This window comes from Pediculus humanus, genomic scaffold, assembly GCF_000006295.1.
Source record: "Pediculus humanus corporis 1103172107673 genomic scaffold, whole genome shotgun sequence".
Classification (NCBI taxonomy): Eukaryota; Metazoa; Arthropoda; class Insecta; order Psocodea; family Pediculidae; genus Pediculus; species Pediculus humanus.
In genome coordinates this window covers 122,001-149,675 of record NW_002987282.1, presented here as the reverse complement: position 1 = coordinate 149,675, position 27,675 = coordinate 122,001, and the positions used below count along the sequence as shown (strand labels likewise).

At 28.7% G+C, this 27,675-nt stretch overlaps 1 protein-coding gene across 1 annotated transcript in view; it reads right to left on the bottom strand.

Annotated features, from left to right (window-relative positions):
* Positions 1-9,248: 9,248 nt before the first annotated feature.
* Phum_PHUM290740 (Neurogenic locus protein delta precursor, putative) overlaps positions 9,249-27,675 on the bottom strand; it is a gene marked incomplete at both ends in the record, with an annotated part of 28,791 nt that continues 10,364 nt past the window's right edge. Inside the window, 3 exons of the mRNA XM_002426979.1 lie at positions 9,249-9,922; positions 9,989-10,947; positions 13,686-13,746. Of these exons, the coding sequence (XP_002427024.1) occupies positions 9,249-9,922; positions 9,989-10,947; positions 13,686-13,746 (1,694 nt within the window). The remainder of the gene's footprint in view (positions 9,923-9,988; positions 10,948-13,685; positions 13,747-27,675) is intronic.

The window sequence follows — 27,675 nt, the reverse complement described above, 5'->3', positions numbered from 1 at the left end:
GTAACGGCTTTGTAACAAAGAAAATATATATATTTATTATTATTATTTTAAATGTTTTTAAATTAACCGACATAATTCTTAGAAAGGATTTCAAATCGTGTAGTTTATATATATATAAGTATTCTGGCTAAAATAAGGGAGAGAATTGCATCAACCGGCACTTAAAATAATAATAATAATAAATATTCATTTGAAAAAATTTCTGTTGTTTTTTGTTTCTCCCTCTTGATTCTTTGTAAAAAGTTAATAATGGCGGTAAGAATAATTTCATCATTTTTGACCGAATTCTTCGAAATTAAAATATATTTTCTTCATTTCATGAAATAAAAAGAAGGGAGGAGGAGGAGGAGGAGGATCGTGTTAAAAGACGGTAAAATAATCAAAAGAAAAAAATAAAAATGAAAATAATGAGTACTCAACTGTTTTTTTTTTTTTTTTTGAAGTAGATAAACAAAATAAGACAAACATCGTTTGGTAGAATGTTCTCGACTTTATACATAATGTAGATAAATTTTTTTTTTTCTCTCTTTTTCTTTAAATGGACGATATTTGATCATCTTTTTTTTTTTTTTTGAATGCCGTCTTCCTGTAAAAATGCAACATTTTATAAATTTTGCTTTTAATTAATAAAAAAAATGTTAAATTTAACGTTTTATCGTTGTGGAATTTTGTTTATTCAGCAAAAGATTATTTTTTTTTTAACTCAGACAATGAATTTAAAAGATAAAACTATGAAAATTATTCGACAAAAAAAAATTTCATTCGACTGACTATTTCTTTTGCACACACACAAACACACGAATTCCATTTGAAAAAACCGTTTTTTATTATTATTATTATTACAAACCGGACGCGATTGTGAGAAGTGTTGTGGATAACCGCAAAAAAACAATAAACCATCATTTTTTGATTATTTTATACGATTATAAAACAAATCAATTACACGCTTGTTGTTTTTTTCAACACTAAAATATTCATATTTAATTGTAAAAACATTTTTTTTGTCACCTCACTAACGAAATCAAAATCGCGTTTGTTAAATCAAAATGGCTGACTTAATTTTAATTCTTGTGACACGAAAAAATTTTGTTTACTCACTTATCCCGCGTAATAATAATAAACAAAGATTTGTAAGATTTTATTTTTTTAATCTTTTTCATTTACTTACAAACGTGATTATTTAAAATAAAAAGTACATAAATAAGTGAAATGTTTATTTAATGTTTAATATTTAATTAATCGTTTTTAATAAATTTTCTCCGAGTTATTAATAATAATAATAATAATAAGAACTTAATTGGTATAACTGTTTTCCTTTACTATGTTAATCCAACGGTTTTATTAAAAGATTATTTATTTTTTTTTCAAACAAATTTAATTAATAATTTTATTTATGTATTTTCAATTGATATTATTAAATGTTTATTTAATTAATAACTTGATTTTTATTTTATTTTTTTTTTTTTTTACAGATAATTTTACAAGTATAATTCAATAAGTAAAGAAAAAATTATTTTAAAATGTGTGATTTTTTCCCAAAGGATTAAATAAAACCTTCCAATGGGATCAATAAAATGGTTTTTGTTACATAAAAATTTATTAAATTCAGTGTTACAGAGAGAGAGAGAGAGATAGAGAGAGAAATTAAAACGTTTAAACAATCATTAAAAAAGAAATTATTATTATTATTATTTAATTAAATGTTTTGTTGTAAATAAAAAAAAAAGACAAGGTTAGTTGTAGTTGGATAATTGTTCTTCTTTTTTTTCATATATATATATATATATATAATGTAATAAAAATTGAAAATAATAATAATAATAATGAAAGAAAAACTTGTATTGTTTTGTATTTATAACAAGGATGACAACATTAATCTAAAGGTTATATTGTTTAACATTTACAGAAGAAGGTTGTTTTGTTTAATAAGTATTTTGTGGAGTTAGGATTTAATAAACATAGAAGATTTTTTTTTTTTTTTTTTCACATGGACACACACATATGTCGGTTTTGTTAGTCACAATGTTTAGTTTGGACTCAAATTAGGTATAAGACAAGTCCTTGAACAAAAATCATTTTTATGTCAAACAATTGGCATCATGTTATGGATCTAAATTTTTTTATTTTTTATTTTAAATAAATTATTCGTGATTTGACTGTGTAATGTTTTTTTTTTTTTTATAAACAATTTATTGTTATTTAATTTAGCATGTTAAAATTTTTTTTTTTTTATATAAATGGAAAATCATTCAGGGGAGAAGGTTTTTGTTATTATGTAACCTTTGATTTCAAAATTATCATTGAAATTGAACTTTTTATTTTTGCCTAAAGTATGAAAAGTACTTTTTAATAAATTTTCGTAGAACATTCTTTGTTTGTTTTAATATAATTTTTTCATGTTTTTTGTTAGTGTTTACCACCTTATGAAATCGAAAGGGGGTGTATAAAAAAGTAAAAGAAAATTTAATATTTGCCATCAAACAAGAGGGGAAAAAAATTTATTTCTTGTGATGTATAAACAAAGAATGACCAAAAATAAAAATAATTATAATTAAAAATCATTTTTATTTTTATTTTTGACTTTATTTTAATTAAAAATAAATATGAAAACGTGATTTAAAAGTATTTTTACACGGGTTATTGCAAAGAAATTTCTCTTTTTTTTTTTTTAACCAGCTGCTGCCCCATTGCTCATAACAATATTGTTTCTGTTGTTGTTGCTTTTTATTTTATTTTCTGTCGCAAAAAATAATCATTTTCAAGTTATTTATAATAAAAAAAGGAAAAAGTTTACATGTTTCCCCCCCCCTCCCTCCCTCTTTCCTTCAACCAACGTGTCCATTATAAACTTAACGAGGTTTGCATATGAAAATTATTTATTTTTTTTTTTTTTACCCTTTTTTCTCGTTTTTAAAATAAATTTTGTAAACGAAATAATACCTGAGATTTATTTAAATTTAAAAAAATGAAATTAATATTCTTTAAACTCATACCTTTAAATTCTTTTAAACTAACTAATTATTAATAAATAATAAAATGATTTTCACCGACTTGTAATGACATCATGAGTACTACCTACTATTACCTACTACCACCCTCACTCATATTTTTACTTTCATGACAGGTTGATTGTTAACATAATTGGTTGTCTTGATTATTTTCAAAGAATTAAAATATTTAGAGTTTAACATACTTTTTTTTTAAAAAATGTTTTAAACAAATAAAATTTATCAAATTAAAAATTGACAAAAATGTAAAAATTATTTGAATTTATTTATTTCAAAATAAGACTTACCACATAACAATTTATTTCAAAATTATCCTTTTTTAATTACTTTGAAATAAATTTTTTTAACTTATCGAACCTTTTTCCCATCTTATTTAAAAAAAAAAAAAAACTTTTAATTATTATAAATGTTAAAGAATTTAATTTTTTAGAAACGTTTCAGTAAGTAAAAATAATTATTATTTTTCTTTTTATTGTTTTATTTTACGACGGGAAAACAATAATAATAATAATAATAATAAAAAAGTTTAATAAGAATATTTTCGCATGGGTGATTTTCTCTTTTAAAACAATTAAATTTATAAATAATTAGATTTCAAAACGTAATAATTACCAAATAACGTTATGCAGTTAATCAAAAACAAAGATGGCGCGATACGTACAACACGATGTAATTGTTTTTTTTTTTTTTTTTTTTTATTTTTGACGTGATTTCCAACCGTAAAATGTTTTTTTTTTTTACAATAAAAACAAAAAACGTTCATGTGAAAATTTAAAAAAAACTTAACGAACGCACAAAAACATCGATTTTGTTTTGTTTTTAATTATTTTTCTCTCGTAGCAATGACCGAACTGATTGTTTGATGTTTTGATGTAACGTCATAAAGTAAATAACAAAACCCGCGAACTTGTACGAGATTCGATTCTTCTGCCACGTTCGATATTGGGGTAAAGGGAAAGAAAAACAAACAAATAAATAAAATTTTCATTGAATTTATTTTTAGTTTTATATTTATTGATCGAATTATATGGTTCGTTGATCGATCATTTAAAATAAAAAAAAACGAATACGTACAATCTCGTTTTAATAATAATAAAAAATTATTCAAACGATGAAAAGGCGTTTCCACCAAAAAAAATTTAATATAATCAATTTAATGGTCGATTTATATGCTTATAAATTCATTTGTAAATAACAAAAAAAATTTAAAAAAAAAAAACGGTAGCACCCTTGAATTATTTTTAAATAATTTGTTTGTTTGTTAAGTTCATAGAGAAAAAGGTTTTTACAATTAATTTTTTATTCTATGACTGATGATTTAAAAAAAATTAATCGCATGAATTGATTTACTTTATATAACTTTATCTCTTTATATAAATATCATTTATTATTAATAGAAATAAGAAAACATTTTATAATAAAACATTCGCCATATTTAATTCTATTCAAATTATTTTTCTTTTATTAAAAATTTTTGTCTCAAGATGAAAAAAAAAAAAAACTTTCTACACTTTTTTTATTTATTTAAATATTATTTTCACACATATACTAATGATAATTTTTATTTTTTTTTAATATCCTTTTTTCCCCCCGCCCCCCCCTTTTAATCCTCCTCCTTAAAAGAAATTACGGTAAATACCATGCGATTTATCATCATCAACAACAACATGGCGGAGAGTTTATTATTATTACAAACGTTTAAAAATTTTTTTTTTTTTTTTGCGTTTCGGTTAATTATTATTTACGCTTTTTAATTTTTATTATTATTTTCCTTTAGGGGTTTTTTCCTTCTGCTTTTTCAAACGGTCAACAATTAGTTAAGTCGGTTATAAAAATAGTAAAAAAAAAAAAAAAAAATTTTTTTTTATAACCAAAGTTGGTCAAAAAAAAATTTTAACAAACAAAAATGATTACTTAGTTATTTTAATTTAATTACCACCATGGAAAAAGAGGAATTGATGATATATAAATGATTAAACGGTAATAATGATAATAATAATAAACATTTTTTATTTTTTTTTATTATTTATTTATTTATTAAATGAAAATTTTATTTTTTATTGTTTTTTTTTTTTTTAACTTTTTTTTTTAAATATTATTTATGTAATATTTACATAGAAAATTGTTACTATTATCTCTCACTCATACCTGAAAATTTTCTTTTTCTTTTTTTTTTGTCCCATTCATCACACGTTATACATTACAATTATTTATTTATTTTTTTATACAAAACTTTCGCGTTACACATAAACACGACGGACAATAAAAAAAAAACAATAATAATAATAATAATAATATTAATTTTTATTACAATACAATAAAAAAAAAAAAAAAAAATTTTTTTTTTTTAAATTTCAACTGTCATCCATCATCATCATCATTATCATTATTATTCTTACTTTTTTTTTTTTTGTATTATTTACTCGTGTGTAAATGTGTTTGTGTACCTGAATCGCGAAAAATAATAATAATAATAACAACAGCAACAATTGCGAAAAGGAGAAAAAACAAAAAAAAAAAAAAAAACATTTTTCTAAAAAAAAAAAAAATTTACAATTTTAATAATTAATTATATTTTTAAAAAAATTATTATTATTATCATCATCATTATTATTATTATTTTAAAAAAAAAAGACATGAAAAAAAGAAAGAGTGGGTGGAGATGATCAGTCCCGTTTTTTTTTTCTTTCCCTCGTTAATATAAAAAACGAGATTAGAATTTTACTCTTTTTTAAACTCCCCTTCCCCTTTCCCTCTCCCCTCCACACCCCCTCTCGAGAAAAAAAAGACAAACAACAAATACAACAACAATAATAATAATGATGAAAAACGAGGGAGAGAGAGAGAAAAAAAAGGGAAAAAAGAGTAAACATTTTGTTTTTCAATGATCGAATCATACAATAATAACAACAATAAATGAATGTTAGTTTAGTCAAAGGAAAAAAGGAAAAAAGGAAAAAAGAAAAAGGAAAGAACATCCACAAATACACGCGCGTAGTTTTTTTTTTAAACAACATGTGTTAATTTGCAAAAAAATTTAAACCGAAAATTATCACTTGACTCTTTTCAAGTTAAAAAAAAAAAATCATTCAATGAATTGACTGACTGACTAACTAACTAATTGCTTAGTCATTCACTTCATCATTATGTTTTCCTTTTTCTTTTCCTTTTTTTTTTTTTTTTTTGAAACTAAACTAAAATCGTTTACGATACGAAATAAACAAACAATCAAAATTTAATCAATATTATTATTATTATTATTATTATTGAACAAATTTGGAAGAAAAAAAAAAAATATGAGAGAAAACGTCAAAATTGAAAATTTTTTAATATCGAACAACCCACGCTGCCATTCATAATTTAACCGTCAAGTTTTTCTTTTAAGATGATAATGATGATGATAATAATAATAATAATAATAATAATAATACTAAACACCCACAAAAATGAAAAATAATAATCGAGAATAATAATTACGTAATAATAAAAAAAAAAATTTCGATTTGTAAAAAAAAAAAAAGAAAAAACGAACCAATTTTCCATTCATTCATTCTTTTTTTTTTTTTTTTTTGGGAGATTTGTTAATAAATTCGTAAGTAACGTAATTTAGTCTTCCGTTTGTTCGTTCGTTTGTTTGTTTTTTACAAACAAAACAAAAAAACAAACAAACGGAAGAGTGAATTACGTTCGAAATGTTTGCGTGATACAAGTAGTAATGATAATAAAGCAAATTGATAATACGCGTACAGTTTCGGAGTCAAAACAAATAGCAGAAGACAAAAAATTCAAATCGAAACGACAACTTTTGAAAAAAAAAAAAAAAGACGTGGAACGAGAATATATTTAAACCCCCTCCCCATCGCCATACTCTTACCGACCGTTATAAATTTTTTTAAATTGACAAAACGGCGCGCGCACTCACGCACTCACACGCAAACAAATAACAATAATAATAATAATAATAATAATACGAAAATAGGGTCTCGTTGATAATTAATTAATTAATTAATTAATACAGAGTTATTAATTAATTTCGTACGAAACGTTTTCATCATTTTCCCATCGTGTTTTTCATTAATTAATTCGGCCATTAAAACAACAAAACGACTTTCAATTCCGGTATAATAAAAAAAAAAAAAAAAAAAAAAATAATAATAATAATAATAATAATAATAATAATAATAATGATAATAAATGTTTTTTTCTTTCCGTCCCGTCTTCTTTTTTTTTTTTTCTCCTTTCCTCTCATGTCTCATCTCGAACCTTATTTAACAACCATTTACTTATAATAATGATAATAATAATAAATCCGACGAGAAGAAAAAAAAAGTAATAATAATAATAATAATAATAATGATGATAATGATAATAAATGACTTAGTTTTTACAATGTTTTCTTAATTTAAAAAAAAAAAAAAAATAATGTTACATTTATATTATTATTAATACAATTAATTAATTAATGATGATGATGATAGTAATAATAATAATAACTTTTATCATACAAAAAAAAAAATCGTTGTTTTCGTCATCGTCAGAGTCATTATTATTATTATTAGTATCATCATCATCATCATCGACATCGTTATTATAATACATATATAATATATATCGTAGTTATCAACAGGAACTTGGTACGTTTGTTCATATTAACAAAAAAAAAAAAAAACAATATTTTTTAAATTAATAATAATAATAATAATAATAATGCTAATCATAATAATAATAATAATGATAATGATAATAACAAACCTTTTCCATTCTTTTATTGTTTAAAAAAAAAAAAAAATTTTTTCCTTTCTTTTCGTTTGTTTTTGTTTGTTTGTTTGTTTCGGTTATGTTTGTTTACTGTTTTTGTTTATTTTTCCTTTCTTTTGTTTTTGTTTTATTCATATAAACACGATGAGGGAAATTGTAAAACAAAACAAAAAAATAAATAAAAAAAAGAAAAAAAAATGGAAATTCTACATTTTTCTCAAAAGCTGTTTTCCACAGCCCAGATACTTTTCCAGAAAAAAAAAAAAAAATTGCTCGTTTGACTTAGTTAACATTATTATTAATTTTTAAATACGTAATCAATCAATCAATCAAATCACAATAAATAAATAATAATAATGATAATCGTATCAAATAATACGATTTGAGTTTCATTGGATAAAAAAAAAAAAAAAAAACAAACGGAATTTGTCGTAAACAAAATAATAATAATAATAATAATAGCAAACGAAAACAAACAAATATTATTTAAAAAAGTAAAAAAAAAAAATTTTTTTTTTTTTTTTGTCATCTTCTGCTTTTCTTTTTTTTTCTTCTGCTTTTTTTTCTCTTCTGCTTTTCTTCCATTTTTTTTTTCAAATGCGAAATTTAAAAATCACGAAGGAAAAAAAAAAAAAAAAAGAAAAACCGGTAAAATGAATCCTTCAGTTAACATTAATTTCGTCAATTTATGAAATTAATAATAATAATAATAATAATAATAATAATAATAATAATAATAATAATAATAATAATAATAATAATAATACACAAAATATATATAAATTAGAAAAACAAAAAGAGAGAGAGAGAGAGTGAAAAAAAAATAAAAAAATAAAAATAAAAAATATTTTTCTTTCGTCCAAAAGATAATAATAATAATGTAGTAGTAGTAGTAGTAATAGTTATAAAAATTAATATTAATAATAATAATAATAATAAATAAATTTTTATGTGGTCACGGTTTCGGGTTTTTATTATAATAATAATAATAATAATAATTTTTTTTTAATTTTTCGAGGCACATCTTATTTATGTTATAAAAAAAAAAAAAAATTCAGTCGGGGGAAAATACGAGGCCTCCGTTGTGTTCATAATAATAATAATAATAACAAAAAAAAAGTACTGGAAAAAAAAAACCCGGAAACCGGATCGCATCAGTCGTTCGAGATCACAACACATACTATCTACATGTAATTAATTGAAAAAAAAAAAAAAAAATTATTTTTTTTTTTTTTAAGACTTCGGTAGCCAACGTACCCGGTCCTCCTATCACGTACACGCTGTTGGGCGTCGTCGTGCTGCTGCTCACTGTACTTTGACTTCCTTTATCAAAGGGCCTTTTGACTAATTGTGTTTCACTGTAACGAAAAAATTGAAAAAACGAAAACGTTTAGTAGTCGTGAAAAATAAAGAAACGAATGGGAATGATAGGAGTAGAGGGGTAGGGATGGGGAGGTGGTAAATGTGTGATGATAATGATAATTACCTCGAATTGTAGAGTGATGAGTCTATTGAAAGAACTGATATCCTTTGGTCAGGACGCATCCCGGGACTACAGAGACTATCCAAGTCTTTTTCGGATTTCGAACTCGTCGTGAGCGTCGTCGAAGCTCGTTGAGCTCCGTGTCGATGCGCGGATGAATCCGTATATTTATCAACTAGTAGAGCTGAAGCTCTTTGAGATTGTCTGTTGAACGCGGTGTCCGTGTTAAGTTGTTTTTGAGACGACCGAGTCCTCGACAAGGGGTACACGGGTTCACCCCCCTTGGCGTAGCACAGTTCACTATTGGCAACATTTTCACTAACACTAATTATGTTCGCTCCGACGCGATCTTCCGCCGCGACCTGAGATGCGGCCAAAACGTTGTTCACACTTTTCCCCCAAGTGTTTTTTATCATGTGAGCATCACCGGCTCCTCCGACCATGTTTCTTTTGCTCATCGAACTATGAACCGTATTTTGTTCGTTTTGCAAACGAGCTTCTTCGTCTGCTTTTTGCTGTTCTCTTTTTTGCCGTTGTTTCATACACATAACCACTACTGCACTGACTAGAACGAGGACAGGAACTGCTGTGGAAAGTGTGGCGATCACGACGACGTGCTCCGTCGAAAGACCCGAATCCTCGGCTCTTTCCAACGTGTGCTTAGACATATTTCCTGTCCGCCAGTACATATTTAAATTATTATTATTATTATTAATATTATTATTATTATAATCACTACCACCACTATCGGTCACGTCTTTTTCGCAAAAACGCCCTTTATAACCGTTCGGGCACTCGCACTCGAAACTGTTCACTCGATTTATGCAGGTTCCCCCGTTTTTACAAGGGGACGATATACACTCGTCTATTTCTTTACTGCAGTCTTTTCCTTTGAATCCCGGACGACACATGCACTGGTAATCGTTCACTAGGTTTTTACACGTGGCACCGTTGGCGCAAGGCTTTGCAACGCAATAATCCACTCGACTTTCACATTTGGGACCTAAATAACCAGGAACGCACTGACATCTATATCCACCGACCAAGTCCACGCATGTTCCACCGTTGAGGCAAATCACGTTCACGCAATCATCAACGTTTATTTCACATTTGGGCCCTTTGAATCCGTTCGGACAAGTGCATAAGAATCCGTTCAACTGATCGGAACAAGTTCCTCCGTTCATGCAAGGATTTGGATTGCAGTCGTCTATTTCCGTTTGACATTTGATTCCGGTAAATGCTGACGTGCAACGACATTGAAAACCTTGAGCCGTATCGACGCAAGTTCCTCCGTTGAGACAAGTCGTATCCTTGCACGTCACCGTCACGATTTCGCAATGATTACCGTGGAAACCTTTCGGACAATCGCAAGTGTAACCCTTTCCCAAATCGTTACATTTTCCACCGTTCTGACATGGATTTTGATGAGTCGTGCAACTGTCCAACATGTGTTCGCAATCCCTTCCGGTGAATCCGGGTTCGCAACTACAAGTATACGATCCTTCACCGGTGTTGAAACAAGTTCCACCGTTTTTGCAAGGTTTATGATTTGTGCAATAATTAAGATCCTGATTGCAAAACAAACCACCCCAACCTTCTTCGCAATTGCAATCCCATTGTTTCTGACACGTACCGTGAAGGCATCCGGGATAACGTTCGCATTCGTTACAGAATTTTCCCTGCCATCCGTTGTGGCATCTATAAGGAAAAAAAAAAGAAAAAAAAAACAAAATTAAAACCTTAAAAATTATTATTAAGAGCGTTCACCTTCCTCCTTCCTTTTTTTTAAATAAAAATAAATTTCACGTTTAAAAAACCAGTTTTTTGTTTTTTGTTTTTTTAAACTATTTTTCCTGTGCGAGCAAAGATCGCAAATAATTTGATTTTTCTTTCTGCAATTAACTAACTTCCTGTCAATAACCGCTCCCGATATTTTAAACGGTTAAAAAAAAAATTTAAATATCGAATCTCTTCAACTAACTACTCCTACAGCGTTATTTTCACACACAAACAAACAAACAAACAAACGAGTCCTCGCTCGATGCGGATTTTTTTAATAACTTCCGACCTTTTTTGAATGAAACTTATAACCGAATCAAAAGCATAGAGTAAAAAAAAAACTTTTCCTTCGTAAACCATAATAGACGAAAATTTAAGTTGGTAACATTTGTTTTTTTTTCTTCTAATCTTACGATTCGTCGTCGTAACGTTTGGATAATTTAGTAACTTAAACGTAATAAATTTTTAATTTGATAAATTTTTTTTTTTTTTTTTTTTTTTAAATTACTGGGTCATTGCAAAATTATCATTATTATTATTTTTTTAAATACGAGAAATCCTTTCATTTATAAATAAAATCATATCTAAATCACCATCATAAGTTTATTAAAAAAAAAAATTTTTTATCTCAACACGTAGGATAAGAAAAATGGATGATCAATAAATTTTTTTTTTTGCGTAATTAACTCATTGGGTAATATTCCTACTGTTTACTAACAACAACAACAACAACCGCAATCCGTAGTTTTAAAATTAATTTTATCAAAAAAACTCGAAATTTTTTTTTTTTATCGGGGGGAGTAATCATAACGAAAGCGGCTCCTCATTATAATAATTATTTGGCTAATGAGAAACGTTTAAAAGATTTACAAAGATTTTTTTTTTTTTTTTTTCGCGCGGAGAAATTAAAAAATATAAAATGGCGACAAAAACTAAAACGTGAGATAATAATTTTTTTTTTTCACAGGGGAGATCATAGATTAAATAATTTTTAATAATCTTCGTATAAAATAAATAAATAAATAATAATAATTATGAAGAAAATTAGAAAGGAATCGAAAGAAATACTGGGAGGGAAAAAAACAAAACAAAAATAAAATAACGTGGAATAAAAATTTCGTGGCAGCAGTCGATTCGACGGTTATTCGTGATGTTACTTGCGAAATTTTATTCAACGTATTTCACAATTAAACTTTTCATCCATTATTTGTCCTTGTTTTTTTTTTTTTTTTCTTTAAATTTCATGCGAAAAAAAAAATCTCGCGAGATTTTCACAAATCACAACCCCGCCCTCACCCCCTCCCCCACCCGTAGGAGGCGAAACGAAAAAATGTTAAATAATTAATTTTTAAAGACGTAAAAAATTTATTTTTAAAACAAAACTCGGTTTGAGGGGAAAAAGAAAAACCGTGTGGACGGACGTCATAGGAGTCGTAGCATTAGAAAATGATTATTATTGCCACGAATCGAATCGATAATTAATCGAATTTATCTTTTTCCGGTTAGAAAAATTCCGACAAATGCAATGAACATGACGCAATGAAAATTTACAAATAATTAACTATTAAATCGGCCCACGTACAAAAAATTACCCTCTCCTTCCCTTCCTCCCCCGAAAACCACCCCCCCGCCATATCATAAACGTATCATTATTTATTAATAATATCAAAATCATTAAATTAATTCTTGAGGCTTTTTTTTTTTTATGGGTTTTAATGCAACGCAAAACTTTCGCACGTTTTTCATACCGAATCATCATCATCATCGTCGTCGTGTTTTTCTACTTGACTTACCGAAACTAAATCGTAATTGAAAGAGAGAGAGAGAGAGAGAGAGAGAGAGAGAGAGAGAGTCTATTACTATTATTATTATTATTTTCTCTTATGGTAACGGAGCGTTTTATACACAACAGGTGTCAGCTTTTTTTTTTTTTTTTTTTTTTTTTTTTTTTTTTTATGAAAACAAAATGTCGCCCACGACACGTTTTCGAAATCATCGCGTGCGATCGTTTTATAACCAACCCAACCAACAGTAAACAGCGAGACCTTCATTACTATACACGCGTGCACATTAAATAAAAAATTATTATTATTATTATTATTTTTAAACATCCGTGTGACAATTTCGTTTACAAACGCGAAAAACTATTAAAATTAAGGAGAGAGAGAGAGAGAGAGATTTTAATCAAATGAGATTTTAGGATAATTTTTCTAACGTCATAAGAGAGAGAGAGAGAGAGAGAGAGAGAGAGAGAGAGAGAGAGAGAAAAACTCTTTTGAATTAAGTTTTTTTTTTTTTTTTGTTTTCATTGTGTTAATTCAACGAGGAGACCACCCGACTTAATTTTCTCTCTCTCTCTCTCTTTTAATTCGTATACGACGACGACGACGACGACAACAACAACAACAACAACCGCAAAACAACAACAAACCTGGATAATGTTTTCAAATTACGAGTACGTTAACATGAAATACGTTGTTGTTGAGTTTTCTTTTATTTTTCCTTCTTCCTTTTTCCTCCTTTTTTTTTTTTTTTAATAATAATGATAATAAACAACGTTTTTAAGAATTCTACTGCCACTGAGTCACGTGATTTTTGTTTTGTTTTTTCAAACGTTTAATTTTTATGTTAAAATTAAAAAAAATTTGTTTACTTACAGGCACTGATTGGGTTGTTCGCAGTGTCCATGTTCTTCACTGCATCCCGGAAGACATTTTGCTGTAAATAAAAGAAAAAAAAACCAATGAATGATTGATTGATTGATTGAATAAATGACTGACTGATTAATCCGTTACAAAAAAAAAAACAGACTAAAAATAAACAATAATAATAATGATCGTGAGCATTAACAAAAAAAAAAAAATTTTTTTTTATCATTTAATAATCAATATTATTATTATTATTATTATTATTTTGTCCGTGCCTCTTTCCACGTTGAAAACGATCATTATCATCATCATTATCATTATTATTATTATTCCTATTATCATTCGAGAAAATTCATAAAAAAAAAAAATAATAATAATAAAGTTAGCTCATCCGAAAATTATTTACAGAACCGTAACGTTTTTTTTTTGTTTTTTGTTTTCCGCTTCGAAATATCTCATTTATTAAACGGCTATAAAAATCTCTGGATTTTATTATTATTATTATTATCATTATTGCTTTTTTTTAAATAATAAACGAGAAACGAAAAACAAAACAAAAGAACATTAAAAAATGAAAAATTCATCATTTCGATTTTCTCGAATTCTCGAACGAACGATTCTTTTACAGACACCAAATCAAAATCAATTTTTATTCGTGATAAATAAATAAATGAAGGGAAAAAAACCGGAAAGAGTTAAAATGTTTTTGATTTAAAAAAAAAATCGTTTCCGGTTTCTCGACTCGATCGATATCTTAACGAAAATAATATAATTATCATACATTTTCAAACTTATTTGATTATTATGAAATTTCAAAGGAAAAAAAGATGTTTTCTCTCTCTCTCTCTCTCTCTCTCCCCCAAATCGATTCACACTTTTAGAAAGACAGAAAGAAAGAGAGAGAAAGAGAGAGAGAGAAAGAAAATAAAAAAAATTATCGAAAACATTTGAATTGTTTTTTTTTTTTTTTTTTTTAATTTTGCTACCAGTCAGATAAATTATCGATTTTTTTTTTTATTAATAGAAATAATAATGATGATGATAATAAAAATGCGTTAAATATTATTTTCCGCTTTCCGCTTATAATGAGTGAGTGAGAGAGAGAGAAAATTACTTCTTGCGGTTAAAATTGGAATTTGACTTATGAAACGTGGCAGTAAAAAAAAAAAAAAAATTCGGTTAAATTAACAAAGGATGATGAGGGGGAGGGAGGGAGAATCGGGGGGATTTCCTTTTCGGTTCTTTTCATTTCCGCCATTTTACGAAGATGATAGTAGCGTTGTGTGTGTGTGTGAGAGAGAGAGAGAGAGAGAAATATGAGAAATAATAAAAGAGAAATAATGAAATGAGGTTACTCTCTTTTTTTTTTTCTCTTTCTATTCGAAATCAATGCGCCAAAATTTCATGTATAGAGTCTGCCATGTTAGTTTAATAATAATAATAATAATAATAATATTAATGATGATGATAATAATACCAAATAAAATAACAAAAAGAAAAAAAAACAATTCAAAAGCGTGCTTGAAAATTAAGTTAATCTTTACGAAAAAAAAAAAAAATTTTTTTTTTTTTGTTTAAGAGTCACGTTCGTTTTGGAAAGTAAAAGTTTTTCAAAAGATGACAGTTGATGTAAACAGAAGAAAAGAAGCAGAAGAGAAAAAAAAAATAATAATAATGATGCCAAATATAAAACAACCGAACAAAGAATAAAACAAACCAAACCCGTCACTCTCTCAACAACAAAAACGTCGCCGGCAAATTTTTTTTTTTTTTTTGGACATTTAATAAAAAAATTCGAGCGTTCAAACGTTCGGATGGGGGGGTAAATGGGGGGGGGAAAGAAAGAAAAAAAATTATTATTATTATTATTATTATTATTTAAAGGGATGAGAAACATTGAATAATACAAGTTACGGTATCACCTGCACCTCAAACCATTTCGCCCTTATTAAAAAAAGAAAAAAAAGGGTTGAAATTGCCACCACGTTTATTATTATTATTCCCCATTATTATTATTATTATTATTATTATTATTATTATTATTATCTTTTTTAAATGGTTTGCGCGTTTTTTTAAAAAAAAATTCGTCCGTTTTTTTAGGCGCGTCGTTTTTACCCCATCGTCATCCCATCAACTTTACCATTTATTATTTTTTTCTTCTGCAATTTTCATTTCGCGAAAGGAATTCACGTTTTAAAACAAAAAAAAAAGCGTAAAACTAACAAACGGATTAAACAAACAAACAAACAATCAAACAAACACAAACGATTTAAACCCATCCGTCACGTGTTTTTCCCCTTAATAATAACGTACAATCATTTCAATTGTTTTGCACGAACGTTTTAATTTAATTTAATTCTTCTTTATTATTATTATTATTATTATTTCTTACGTACATTCTAACGTACGTACGTGGCAGCATCAGAAGAAGAAGAAGAAGAAGCAGAACAAAAAATAAATAAATAAATAAATAATAATTGGTCGAGACGGTTGTTAGGTACGAGTAAATCCCTTTTTAAAAAAAAAAAAGGCACGACGACGACGACGTCTATTACTCATTCACTCACACGCACACACACACATATATCAATTACACGTTATTATCCGGCTTACGATGTATAAAAAAAAAAAAAAAAAAAAATAGAAATCGTAATTAAAAAAAAAAAAAAAATTTCTTCTTCTTCTTTTTTTAAGGTTTTTATAAACCTTAAAACTAATTTGAAATATACGGTTGTACCTACTAAACGCGCATGCGGGATAATCCGAAAAAAAAAACCAGTTTAATCCTGGGACGAAACGAGTTTAGCCAGGAATTCTAATAACATAAATTTTTTTTTTTTGTGTGTGTGTACGTACGTATCCATACGCATCGAATATTAATAATAATAATGATAATAATTCAAACTCGGCAGCTGATGCCCCCTCCCTCCCTCCTTCCCTTTCCATCCCTTCCCTCCTTTTGTCCTTTTTTTTTTAGGGGTGCATTAATTTAAATATTCAAGTACCCATACATCCATGCATGTACGAATTCACCTTTCTTTACTATTATTATTATTATTACTTTTCAACTCGATTCTATACTTGTGCTCACTAATAATAATAATAATAATAATAATAATAATAATAATAATAATAATAATAATAATAATAATAATAATAATAATAATGTAAATCGGTTATTACGATAAAAAAACGCAAAAAAATTCTTCTTCTCGCGATTACGTCACGAGTATATATATATATATTTAACATAAAAAATTCATTTTATGTTATTTTATTTGTCGGTCATACTACTAATAATAATAATAATAGTAATGATAATGATAATGTAGTATAATTCTCCCTTCATTAAAAATTTTTACTTCATCAGATTCCAAAAAAAAAAAAAAAATTATCATTTCTTGCAGAAAACAGGGAGAGAGAGAGAGAGAGAGAGAGAGAGAGAGAGAGAGAGAGAGAGAGAGAGAGAGAGAGAGAGAGAGAGAGAGAGAGAGAGAGAGAGAGAGTAAGTAAATTTATTAGAGTCGAGATAATTACACGCAGGCGCTACCGCCATATTTGTTGTTGTTGTTGTTTGTACAAATGTGCGACAAACACACACACACACCACCATGTGCAAACTCAAAATACAAACGGAATAAATAATAATTATAATAATAATAATAATAATAATTTTTTTTAAAGATACACACATACGTACGGACGCACGCACGGACTCAGGAAAGAAAGATTCGAGGGGAGGGAGGGAGGGAGGGAAGGGGAACGGTGATTTTTAATTTAAAAGGGACCCGTTACAAGGAAAAAAAAAATGTGACAAAAATTAAAGGTGTCACACGGTTTTAAAACGCCATTTTTTTTTTCTTCTATTTTTTCCTCCTCTTTATTCTTTCTTTTCTTATGTAACGAATTTTCTTTGTGTTTGTTTTGTTAAGAAAAAAAAAAAATTCTTATTTTTCGAGGGATGATTTGCTATTGTTAAAAATTAAAAAAAAAATTTTTTTCGTTTTCGTTTTCGAAAATAATAAAAGGTCGTGACATTTTTTCTTTTTCTCCACATTTCGTTTCGAAAAAAACGTTATGAAAATCAATTGATTTTCTAAAGGAATAATTATTCTATTGCAAGTAAGAAGGAAAAACAAAGACAGAATCGATAAAAAAAAAACAAACAAATCGAAAAAGAAAACACACGCACATTCGTGTTAATCAAAGAAAACAAAAACAAAAAACATTAGAAAACAAAACACAAAAAAAAAAAAAAAAAACACGTTTGGCAATTCTAATCAAGTTTCGATGTTGAAAAAAAAAGAGGAAAAAAGATAGAAAGAAAGAAAGATAGAATGAAAAAAAAAAAAAAATCATTTACTGAATTATATGAGAAAACGTTCGTGTGAAATGATGTGTTATTAAAAAAAAAGAATATTGAACTCTGGCTCACAAAAAAAAAAGAAAAATTGCGTGAAAAATTCATTCGTACCAACATTAAAAAAAAAAAAAAAAAACAATAAAAAAATAATAGTAATGCGATATTTTTTTTGCTTCCAAAAGATGAACTAATAACGCTTTGATTATATCATTTTTTTTTTTTTATTCCCTTTTTGAAATTAGGACGTGAAGTAACAGTTTTCCCCTCCCCTCCGTCTCTCCCTCTTCCCCGATCACCGCCCGCGTGTTGTACCTGAAATGCCAATAATTCTTTCGCATTGTGTGGTAATGACCTTTTTCATTGGCACACGCACACACACGCACACACATTGTGAATTTTTAACAATATTTCGCATTCGATTACAAACTATCGGAAACAATCATCATTATCATTGTGTATCACACACGCAGACACGCACGCATACACGCATACACACGCATACGACCGCCGTTTGTTCATCAGATTAATTAAATTATAATTTTTTTTTCTCCCCATTCACAGTTTACGAGTTTACTCTCTCTCTCTCTCTCTCTCTCTCTCTCTCTCTCTCTCTTTCTCTCTCTCTCTCTCTCTCTTTCTCTCTCTCTCTCTCTCTATCTATCTCTTTCTTTCTTACTCTCTCTATCTATCTCTCTCTTTCTTTCTTTCTTTCTCCCTCTCTCTCTCTCTCTCTTTGTTTCTCATCACTTTGTTAAGAAGACTAATCCATTTCTAAAGAATTCCGTGATAAGGAGTTGAATTTTTATTACGAGAAAACAAGGTTTTCCCACATATAAGGTTTTATATATATGCGATGATTTCCTCCTCGTGTGAACTCGAAATCATAATGATAATAACGTTCGAAAATATAAAAATTATTATTAATTTTCTCTCTCTCACTCTCTCGCTCTTTTTACACCGTATAAAATAATAATAATAATAATAATAATAATAACGCACCGGCAAAGACGATGAGGATGATGATGATGCTTATTGCAAAGTGCGTGTGTTCAGTAAAAAATTGAATCATCATAATTAATTTGTAATTTACGGAGTTACATTCAATTGCGTGTTAAGTGTCGTGTAGTATTATTATTATTATTATTATTTAAAAAAAAAAAACGAAACGTCTCCCACGCACACATTCTCCCCCCTCCCCCCGCAAAACCGAAAAAAAATAAAATTTATCGATTATTTATGTTCGTTTTTATTATTATTATTATTATTATTAAATGTCACGAATATTTTTTATTATTCAATTATCGGACGAGTGCCACCCCACCCCTCTCCCCCCGTGTGACACTTTTACATAAAATGCACACACATTCGGACGATACTAAAAAATAATAATAATGATAATAGCAACAACAACGACGACGACGTTAATGGTAATGAAAGAAATGATAATAATAATAATAAACGTGAAAAAAATTATCGTGACACATGAACACACACACACCTTATTCACAATAAGGAACGAAAGAGGAAAAGTCATTGAATTCAAAAAAAAAAAAATGAAAAAATTTCGTTATTGACACGACGTTTCGATGATGATGATGATGATGATTAATTTATGATTTTTTTGTTTCGCGAGCGAGGGGATGAGAAAAACAATAGGAAAGAAAAAGAACCTTTCAGTTTTGGACTAATTACACGACGACGACGACGACGCGACGACCTTGGATCAAATGCAAATTCCTTTCAAATTTTTTTCCCAGAGAGTCCAAACGGATGATATGCGTTCATTTGGGAAAAATTGCGTGGATCAGAGGCGTATTGAAGAGCAATTAAAATTTTTTCCTTTCTAACCTAACGACCAAGCAGCAAACATTTCGTGTACCTTTAAATGTAAATGCTCACGTTTTTTTCTACACCCCCCCCACACACACACACACTCACACGCGCGCGCGCGCATACACACACTTACATTACCCGCGTGACTTTGAAAAGAAAAAAAAAAAAATCGAACATTCCAGTCGAATGGAAAAGAAATACAGGTTGAAGAAAAAAAAAAAAAAAGATATTTTAAAAAAATGATAACACACGAATCGACAAAGAAGTTTTTTTGTTTAATTTTCCATACGTCTTCGTCGGGAATGTTGGAACGATGATAATAATAATAATAATAACAACGTAAAAAAAAAAAAATACTTTCACGTGATTTGACTCATTTCGATATTTAATGGCTATCACCACCATATATACATATAGTGAAATGGAAAATGAAGACATTTTTTCGCGTGAACATCGAGTCTTTTTTTTTTTTTAACGTATTAAATAGAAAGAAAGAATGATGATGATGATGATGATGATGATAATAAAAAATTTCAAAACAATAATTGTACCATCAATTTAAACAAAAATGACCCTAAAAAGAGCCGTCCAGACAAAGATGAGCACACAAACCACAACATCTTACGGTACTAAAAACAATACAATACAATTTTTTTTTTTTTATTTAAAAACATGCCGTGATAATAATAAAGGTGATTGTGAATGAATCGTCATCATATATGCCTGAGATATACCCAAGGCACGATTCACGTTTGTAAAAAGTCAAGCGCTACCATTAAATGGAAAACGAACGCGACTACTTCTTTATTAGAAAATTAAAAAAAAAAAACACATCGGGAGCTTAGTGGACCATGTTTAGCCAACGGTTCGAACCGGTTATTTAAGGATACCGGTTTTTTTTTTTTATCGCGTACACCTTTCCCATGCTTCGAGACCTTCCCACGCTAGCCTCGACTCCCGTCCTCACTCCGGGTCTCCGTACCTGAAACCCGTGGGCCCCGTATCGAGGTTTTTAAAAACAGGTAGACGAGAATAGGCCTCGGGCCAACATGTTTATTGTAACCTAAGAAGGATGTTCCGTCCGCTTCATTCAAAACGGCAAATATTCACTTTTTACGGTCGTGCCAGGAAGACACCGGCTGTTGAACAGGATGCCTCGGGACAGTAAACATTTATTTTGACGATATTTAAAAAAAAAAAATTTTGTATGTATATAAATAAATAAATAGAAATTACACTACCGTTCCATCCATCCGTACGTACGTATGTAAAGTTATAGAAAAAAATTAAAAGACGCCATTTTTTTTTTTAAATATCGTCGGAGAATAGGGTCGCGTGGCCGATTGATTTCCCCCACCCCCTCTCCCCCTCTCTCCACCCCCCCGAAAATTTTTTCAAAGGCAAAACGCAAAGAATATGTACTATTAAACGGTTGGGAAACAATGATGATGATAATAATAATAAAACATTGAACCGAAATGTAGGCCTTAAAAAAAAAAAAAATTTCATGCATATTTCAAATTACAATGCATATCTTTATTAATAACTTTCCCACACTTTGTGGTGGCTTTGTCCAATCGATGCCACCACACAACAAATGAAAACTTGCTTCTGATTTGCAAACAGTGTTGTCAATTTTTCACTCTCTCTCTCTCTTACTTTAAAATATAAAAAAAAAATTTCATCAACTTATTTATTAAGTCTCGGAGGCAAAAAAAAAAAAAAATTTACGAAAATAAAATGAACTATGACCTTTAACTGGCTAGGAAAAAAAATACCCGAGAATCTTAAATGTGATCTGCATCTTTTTTTAAATCACCCGAAAACGGTTTTATGTAATTTTTCAAATTTTTCATTCACTAACTATCATTCTCTCTCTCTCTCTCTCTCTTTCTCTCTGTCTCTGTCTGTTTTCCTCTTTTTCAAGTAACAATTAAATAAATAAAATTAATTTTTTTTTTATGTATTAAAAAGGGACGTTCCACTTATAAAGTCCGTGACATTTTCAACCGGTTCCTCTACCACTACTACTACTACCTGCGTACCTGCTTGCCTGCCTGCCTGCCTACCTGGTGACATGTGAAGGAAAAACATTTTAAGAGGAGAGAAAGTCGAAGATTTTTTTTCTTATTAAACCAGTTTTAAATTGCATCACACATGCATGAATTCTACACTAAACTATTTGTTGTAATCTTTTTTTTTTTTTTTTTTTTTTGCAAATTTCGTCAATACGGTTGCGCACACACGCACGCACGAGGGAATCATCACAAGTCGAAATATGGTAGAAATTTTTCAAATGTGGCAATTCTAATCCCCCCCCCTTCCTACACTTCCATTTACAAATGAGCAAAACAAAACAAAACACATCAATGGTACCTTTTTTTAAATACCATCAAAACATACAAAGCCATTATTCAAATAAACAAAAAAAAAAAAAAAAGAATTAAAAATCATCATCATCATCATCATTATCATCATCATTATTATTACTAATCACAATGAGAACTCTCTCTACGGAAAAAAAAAAAAAAAAAATGTTTAATTACACAAACGGAACACAATTTTTTTTGTGAATTTGTTTACTTCGCCGCCATATTTTATTTCCAACCGTTTGTTGTGTTTCTTCTTTTATTACTAATTACATTACTAACACATGATGAGAGATTCATCTTAACAATTCAAATCAAAATAAACAAAACAAAAAAAACAATTCTACCAACTTGATTTCAACAAAAAAAAAAAAAAAAAAAATTTCTTCTGCCGCCACGATTTTTGTGTGGTTTTTCGAGGTCGATTGAATTATTTCGCTAATTATTTTTACAACAAAAAATAATAATAATAATAATAATAAACAATCGGCAACGTAACTATCATTATAAATATTTATTATTATTATTATTATTATTATTATTATTTTCCGAGGGATATCTTCAAAAAATACTTTCCAAAGTCCTTGCCCTTTTCCAATCTCTCAACACAATTTAACTCCCGCATTTTTCTTTATACGTATAATATAAAATATTCCGCGCTCAATTCTTCCATGAATGTCTGCTTACAACGAAATGTATTTGGCGGCCATCTTCTTTCCCTTCACATTTGTTTTGTTTTCCATTTACGTTTGACTTTTGCTACCGTTTAATATCAACTAAGTAACTTTTCACTTTTTAAACTTTTAATCCCATAATCATTTCCTTATTTTTTCACACACGTGCATGTGTGCGTGCGTGTGTGCTTATTATAATTACGCGCGAAATCAAACGTTTACACACGTTAAAATCCTAACGATCATCATCATTATCATCATTAATACGAATTCCCCCCCCCATCTTTCCTTCCCACATCCTTTTTCCCTCCCCCCATTCGTACCCGTTTTCGACAACAACAACTACACAGAGTAAACACGCTTTTATTATTATTATTATTATTATTATTATTATTAAAAATTTTTATTATTATTTATGTCGCCGGAAGAGGTTGAACTTCCGGTTCTTTTATTTTTATTATTTTTATTATTATCATCATTTGATTGACGTATAGCGCCGCGTTAAATAAAAGAGAAGAAAATTATTTATTTATTTAATACATTGAATGAAAGAAGTAGAAGAAGAAGAAGAAGATTTGAAGTAAAGAGAGAGAGAGAGAGAGAGACACCACTCTCTCACTCTCTCTCTACCTGAGTCACTAAAAAAATGATAATAATAATAATAATAATAATAATAATAATAATAATAATAATAATAATAATAATAATAATATTTTCAATTAATGAATGAAAAAAAGAGAAAAAAATTAATTAAGTAATTAATTCATAATAAATAAATAAATAATAAAACTCACGAGGAAGTGAGAGGGGAGGTGGAGGTTTGGGGAGAGGAGAGGGGGGCTAAAAAAGTTTTTTTTTTTAATTTCTTTTTAAAAACAGAACAGAACTCATTTGATTGATCAAGTCTAAAAAAAAAAAAAAAAACATGTTTGGTTTGCTGGTAGTCATGTGAGCTACTTAAATAAAAAAAAACCGTTTTGGGTAAAAAAAAAAAAAAAGAGTAATAAATAAAGCCGTCATTATTATTATTATTATTATTATTATTTATAAATAAAGAAAAAACTTGTTACTCAAATGAATGAATATTTTAAACAATAGAAAAAAGAGAGAGAGAGAGAGAGAATGAGTGCATGCACCGACCGTTTGTTTTCCTTAATACAACAAACAAACAAACAAACAAACATTTATCACAACAACGAAAAAAAAATTCTCCCGTGATATCGTTTCGCGTAAGACGTGAACAAAGAGAGGGGGAGGGGAGGAGGGAAGGATGGGGAAAACTAATGAAAAAATCCCGCCTTCACCTGTTTTCCTTCTTTCCTTCCTTCCACTTTTTCTCCCTCGGGATCTATTAAGAAAGGGATCGAAAATGAAGTGCAACAACAACAACAACAACACATTCTTAATTAAATTACTTTTTACCAGGGGAAAAATTTTAAAAGTTCGACCCTCGAATCGTACGTTAATGTAAAAAAAGCAGCAACACTACTGCCACTACTATCACTACTTCCACGACGATCCGAACGAAAATTTTTTTACAAATTAATTGACAGGTTAAAACCTAAGGAAAAAAAAACAGAGAAAGATGTGCGTACAAGACCGTAAGGAATGTTGGTAACAAAAAAAAAAAAAAAAAATTTATACGCACACACACACGCACACACGCACTTTAAAGCCGAAAAAAAAGAGAGAGAGAGAGAGAGATAGAGAGAGAAAATAACCTGAACAAAGTATATCGATTTGGATTTGAACAAAATTATTAGTTTCGATATCGGTAAGTCGTGAGTCAATTTTTTTTTTTTGTTCATTCTTTCTCAGACTTTAATGAATCATTTAATTTTCTTCTTCCACGTCCACAAAAGTAAAGAAAGACGTTGCGATTGTTATCATTATCATCATCATTACTGTCATTATCATTATTATATTTAGTTTCATAAGATGAAACAACTGTAATTTCAAAAGACAAAAATATATCGATCGGTATTTATTATTATTGTCTTTATACCCAATTTTTTATCTATTGTTATTATTATTAATTTTCTTTTTTTTACCCCCATCTTGCATCTTCACTATTATTACGTCGCTTTTTCGAGTTGTCCCCAGATGGGGGAGGGGGAGGGTTGAAATTTTTTTTTTTTTTACGAAATCCGTTGCAACGTCACACGTCGGGTATAGAAAAAGAAAATTACACAAACTCGCATCCTTGAAATTAATTAATAACATAACGGGGATTTCGAAGTTTTTTTTTTTTTTTGTAATTGTGCGACTCCGGAGAAGTTCGTCGAATCAGACATTTTAAAATCCGGATAACCTTTTACACAATAGCGGGGAGGGGGGAGGATGAAGAGGGGGAGAATCGAGATGGCCAAAAGCTATCAAAAAAAAAAAAAAAAAAAAAAAAGTTTCAGAGGACGACGAGTTACCCGTGATTAATTATGCCGCACCCCACACAAAAATATTTATTTATATATTTTTTTAAAACGCGCACACACAAACATTTACCGTATTTCTCTAAAATAAGAGTTTACACGTTTATTAATAATAATAATAATAATAATAATAATAATAATAATAATGAAAACACGCCGATAAAAAACACCTTATTAAATCTAAAATAACGCAATCGATTTTTATTAATGACGAATCGAAGAGGAATACAAAAAGCGGGTAAAATAAAGACCTTCCCCTCCTCCCTCCCCACCCCTCACCTCCCCCTTCTTCCCTTTTGAATGAACCGCAAAAAATCTATTCGAATCGATTGATTTTTATATTAAAAAAAAAAAAACAACTATTTTGGTGGCAAAGTGAGAGAGAGAGAGAGAGAGAGAGAGAGAGAGAGAGAGAGAGAGAGAGAGAGAGAGAGAGAGAGAGAGAGAGAGAGAGAGAGAGAGAGAGAGAGAGAGAGAGAGAGAGAGAGAGAGAGAGAGAGAGAGAGAGAGAGAGAGAGAGAGAGAGAGAGAGAGAGAGAGAAAACAAAACAATCACGGAAAAGAGTAATTTTAGCACGTAAAAACCTAACGATAATAATAATAATAATAAAATTCACCTGTTGCGTGTTGTGTTAACTTTTTCAAAAATAAATAACGTTACAATGAACAACGAAAACAAAGGGTTACCAACACAAAAAAAAAAATTTGATGATGGACCCATCAATTTATATATATATATAAATTTTTTAATTAAAAATCAAAATGGAGAAGAGAAAAAAGGTAAAAATAATCGATCATTTAAAAAATTTTAAATATATAAAATAAAAATAAAAATAATGAAAGATTGAGAAAATTTTAAAAGAACGATCACGAACTGAGAAAAAAAAATAAAATAAAATGCGTGTGTGCGTGCGTGTGCGTGCACGCACAATAAAATAAAATAAAATAAAAAAATTTAGAAAGCGAAATTTCTATAAGGCAAACACTGACGGGATGAGTTAAAACGGACCGGACTAGGAGAAGGTTAAAAAAAAATTTTTTTTTCTCTCTCTTTCTCTTTCTCTCTCTCTCTCTCTCTCTTTCAATGAATGCTGGAAGAATCTGTGGGAACTTAAATACGTCGATACGATAATACGACGTTGCCAAATCTATTAATGGAAGACCTTAGTTAAATCACTTCTTTGACTAACTACGGTAAGAAAAATTGGAGAGAGTGAGAGAGAAACTCCCCAGGTACCTGAACAATGAGTTAAATGAGAATTTAAACGAACGAGATATCACGGAAAGTGTTGTTGTTGTTATCCTACCGATAATATACCCAAAAGGGTGTTCTAGAGCCCCCATATAAAACCCATCATGGAAAACAATCTTTCAATCTTCCGACTCCTCGTTCGTTCTTTATTAAAAAAAAAAAAAAAAAGACTAATTCGACACTTAATTTAATAAAGTTCTTTTTTCAAAAACTTGTTTAACGAAACAAAATGAATTTCAAAATGGCGGCGGTGGTGGTAGAAGTAGCAGCAAAGAGTTTTTTTTTTTTTTTTTTTTCCCAAAGTGATAACGTCTCATTAAAAAAAAAAAAAAAATTCGATTCTTTCGAACGAGAGAGAGTGAGAGAGAGAGAGAGTGAGAGGGAGAGAGTAAGAGAGATAAAAAGACGACATGTTTCTATCTCTATCTCTCTCTTTCTCTCTTCTCAAAATAATCGATCAAATTAAATAAATTGATACAAGTCAATATCTTGACAATTAATAAGAAACATTTTTATTTCACGGTCTGTTGGTGTCTTTCTCACACACCCAATCAAAATAAATCCAAACGATGTGTTTATTCAATCGAACATTCTGGAAAAGTATTTACTGGAGAAAATGTGAGGAAGTTCAAAAAAAAAAAAAAAAAAAGGAAGTCATATTTCCTTTTAGAATAATAAGATGGATGGTTTAAAAAAAAAAAGCTCGCAACCGTCAGTAGCCGGCAGGTGCAGTTATATTTGTGTTCCACGAATGCAGCATCATGGGAACTTGCTCTCCTTCGGGGATTTTTTTTTTTTTTTTTTTCCAAACGGAAGTAGTACTCATCATCTCCTTTTACCTCTCTCTCTCTATCTCTCTCTCACCCTAACAAAAACCCATTTGAAAAAAACTATCAACTTTTCCGTTTTATTTTTGAATTTGTTTGCTAACGGTACGACGCCTATTATTATTATTATTATTTCGATTTGTTATGAAACCAACAAACAACCCGAAAAAAAAAAAAAAAATGATGATGATGATGATAAATCGTGGGAGCCATTCGATAATGAAACTTCTTTGCTTCTTTTTCTTCTTCTTC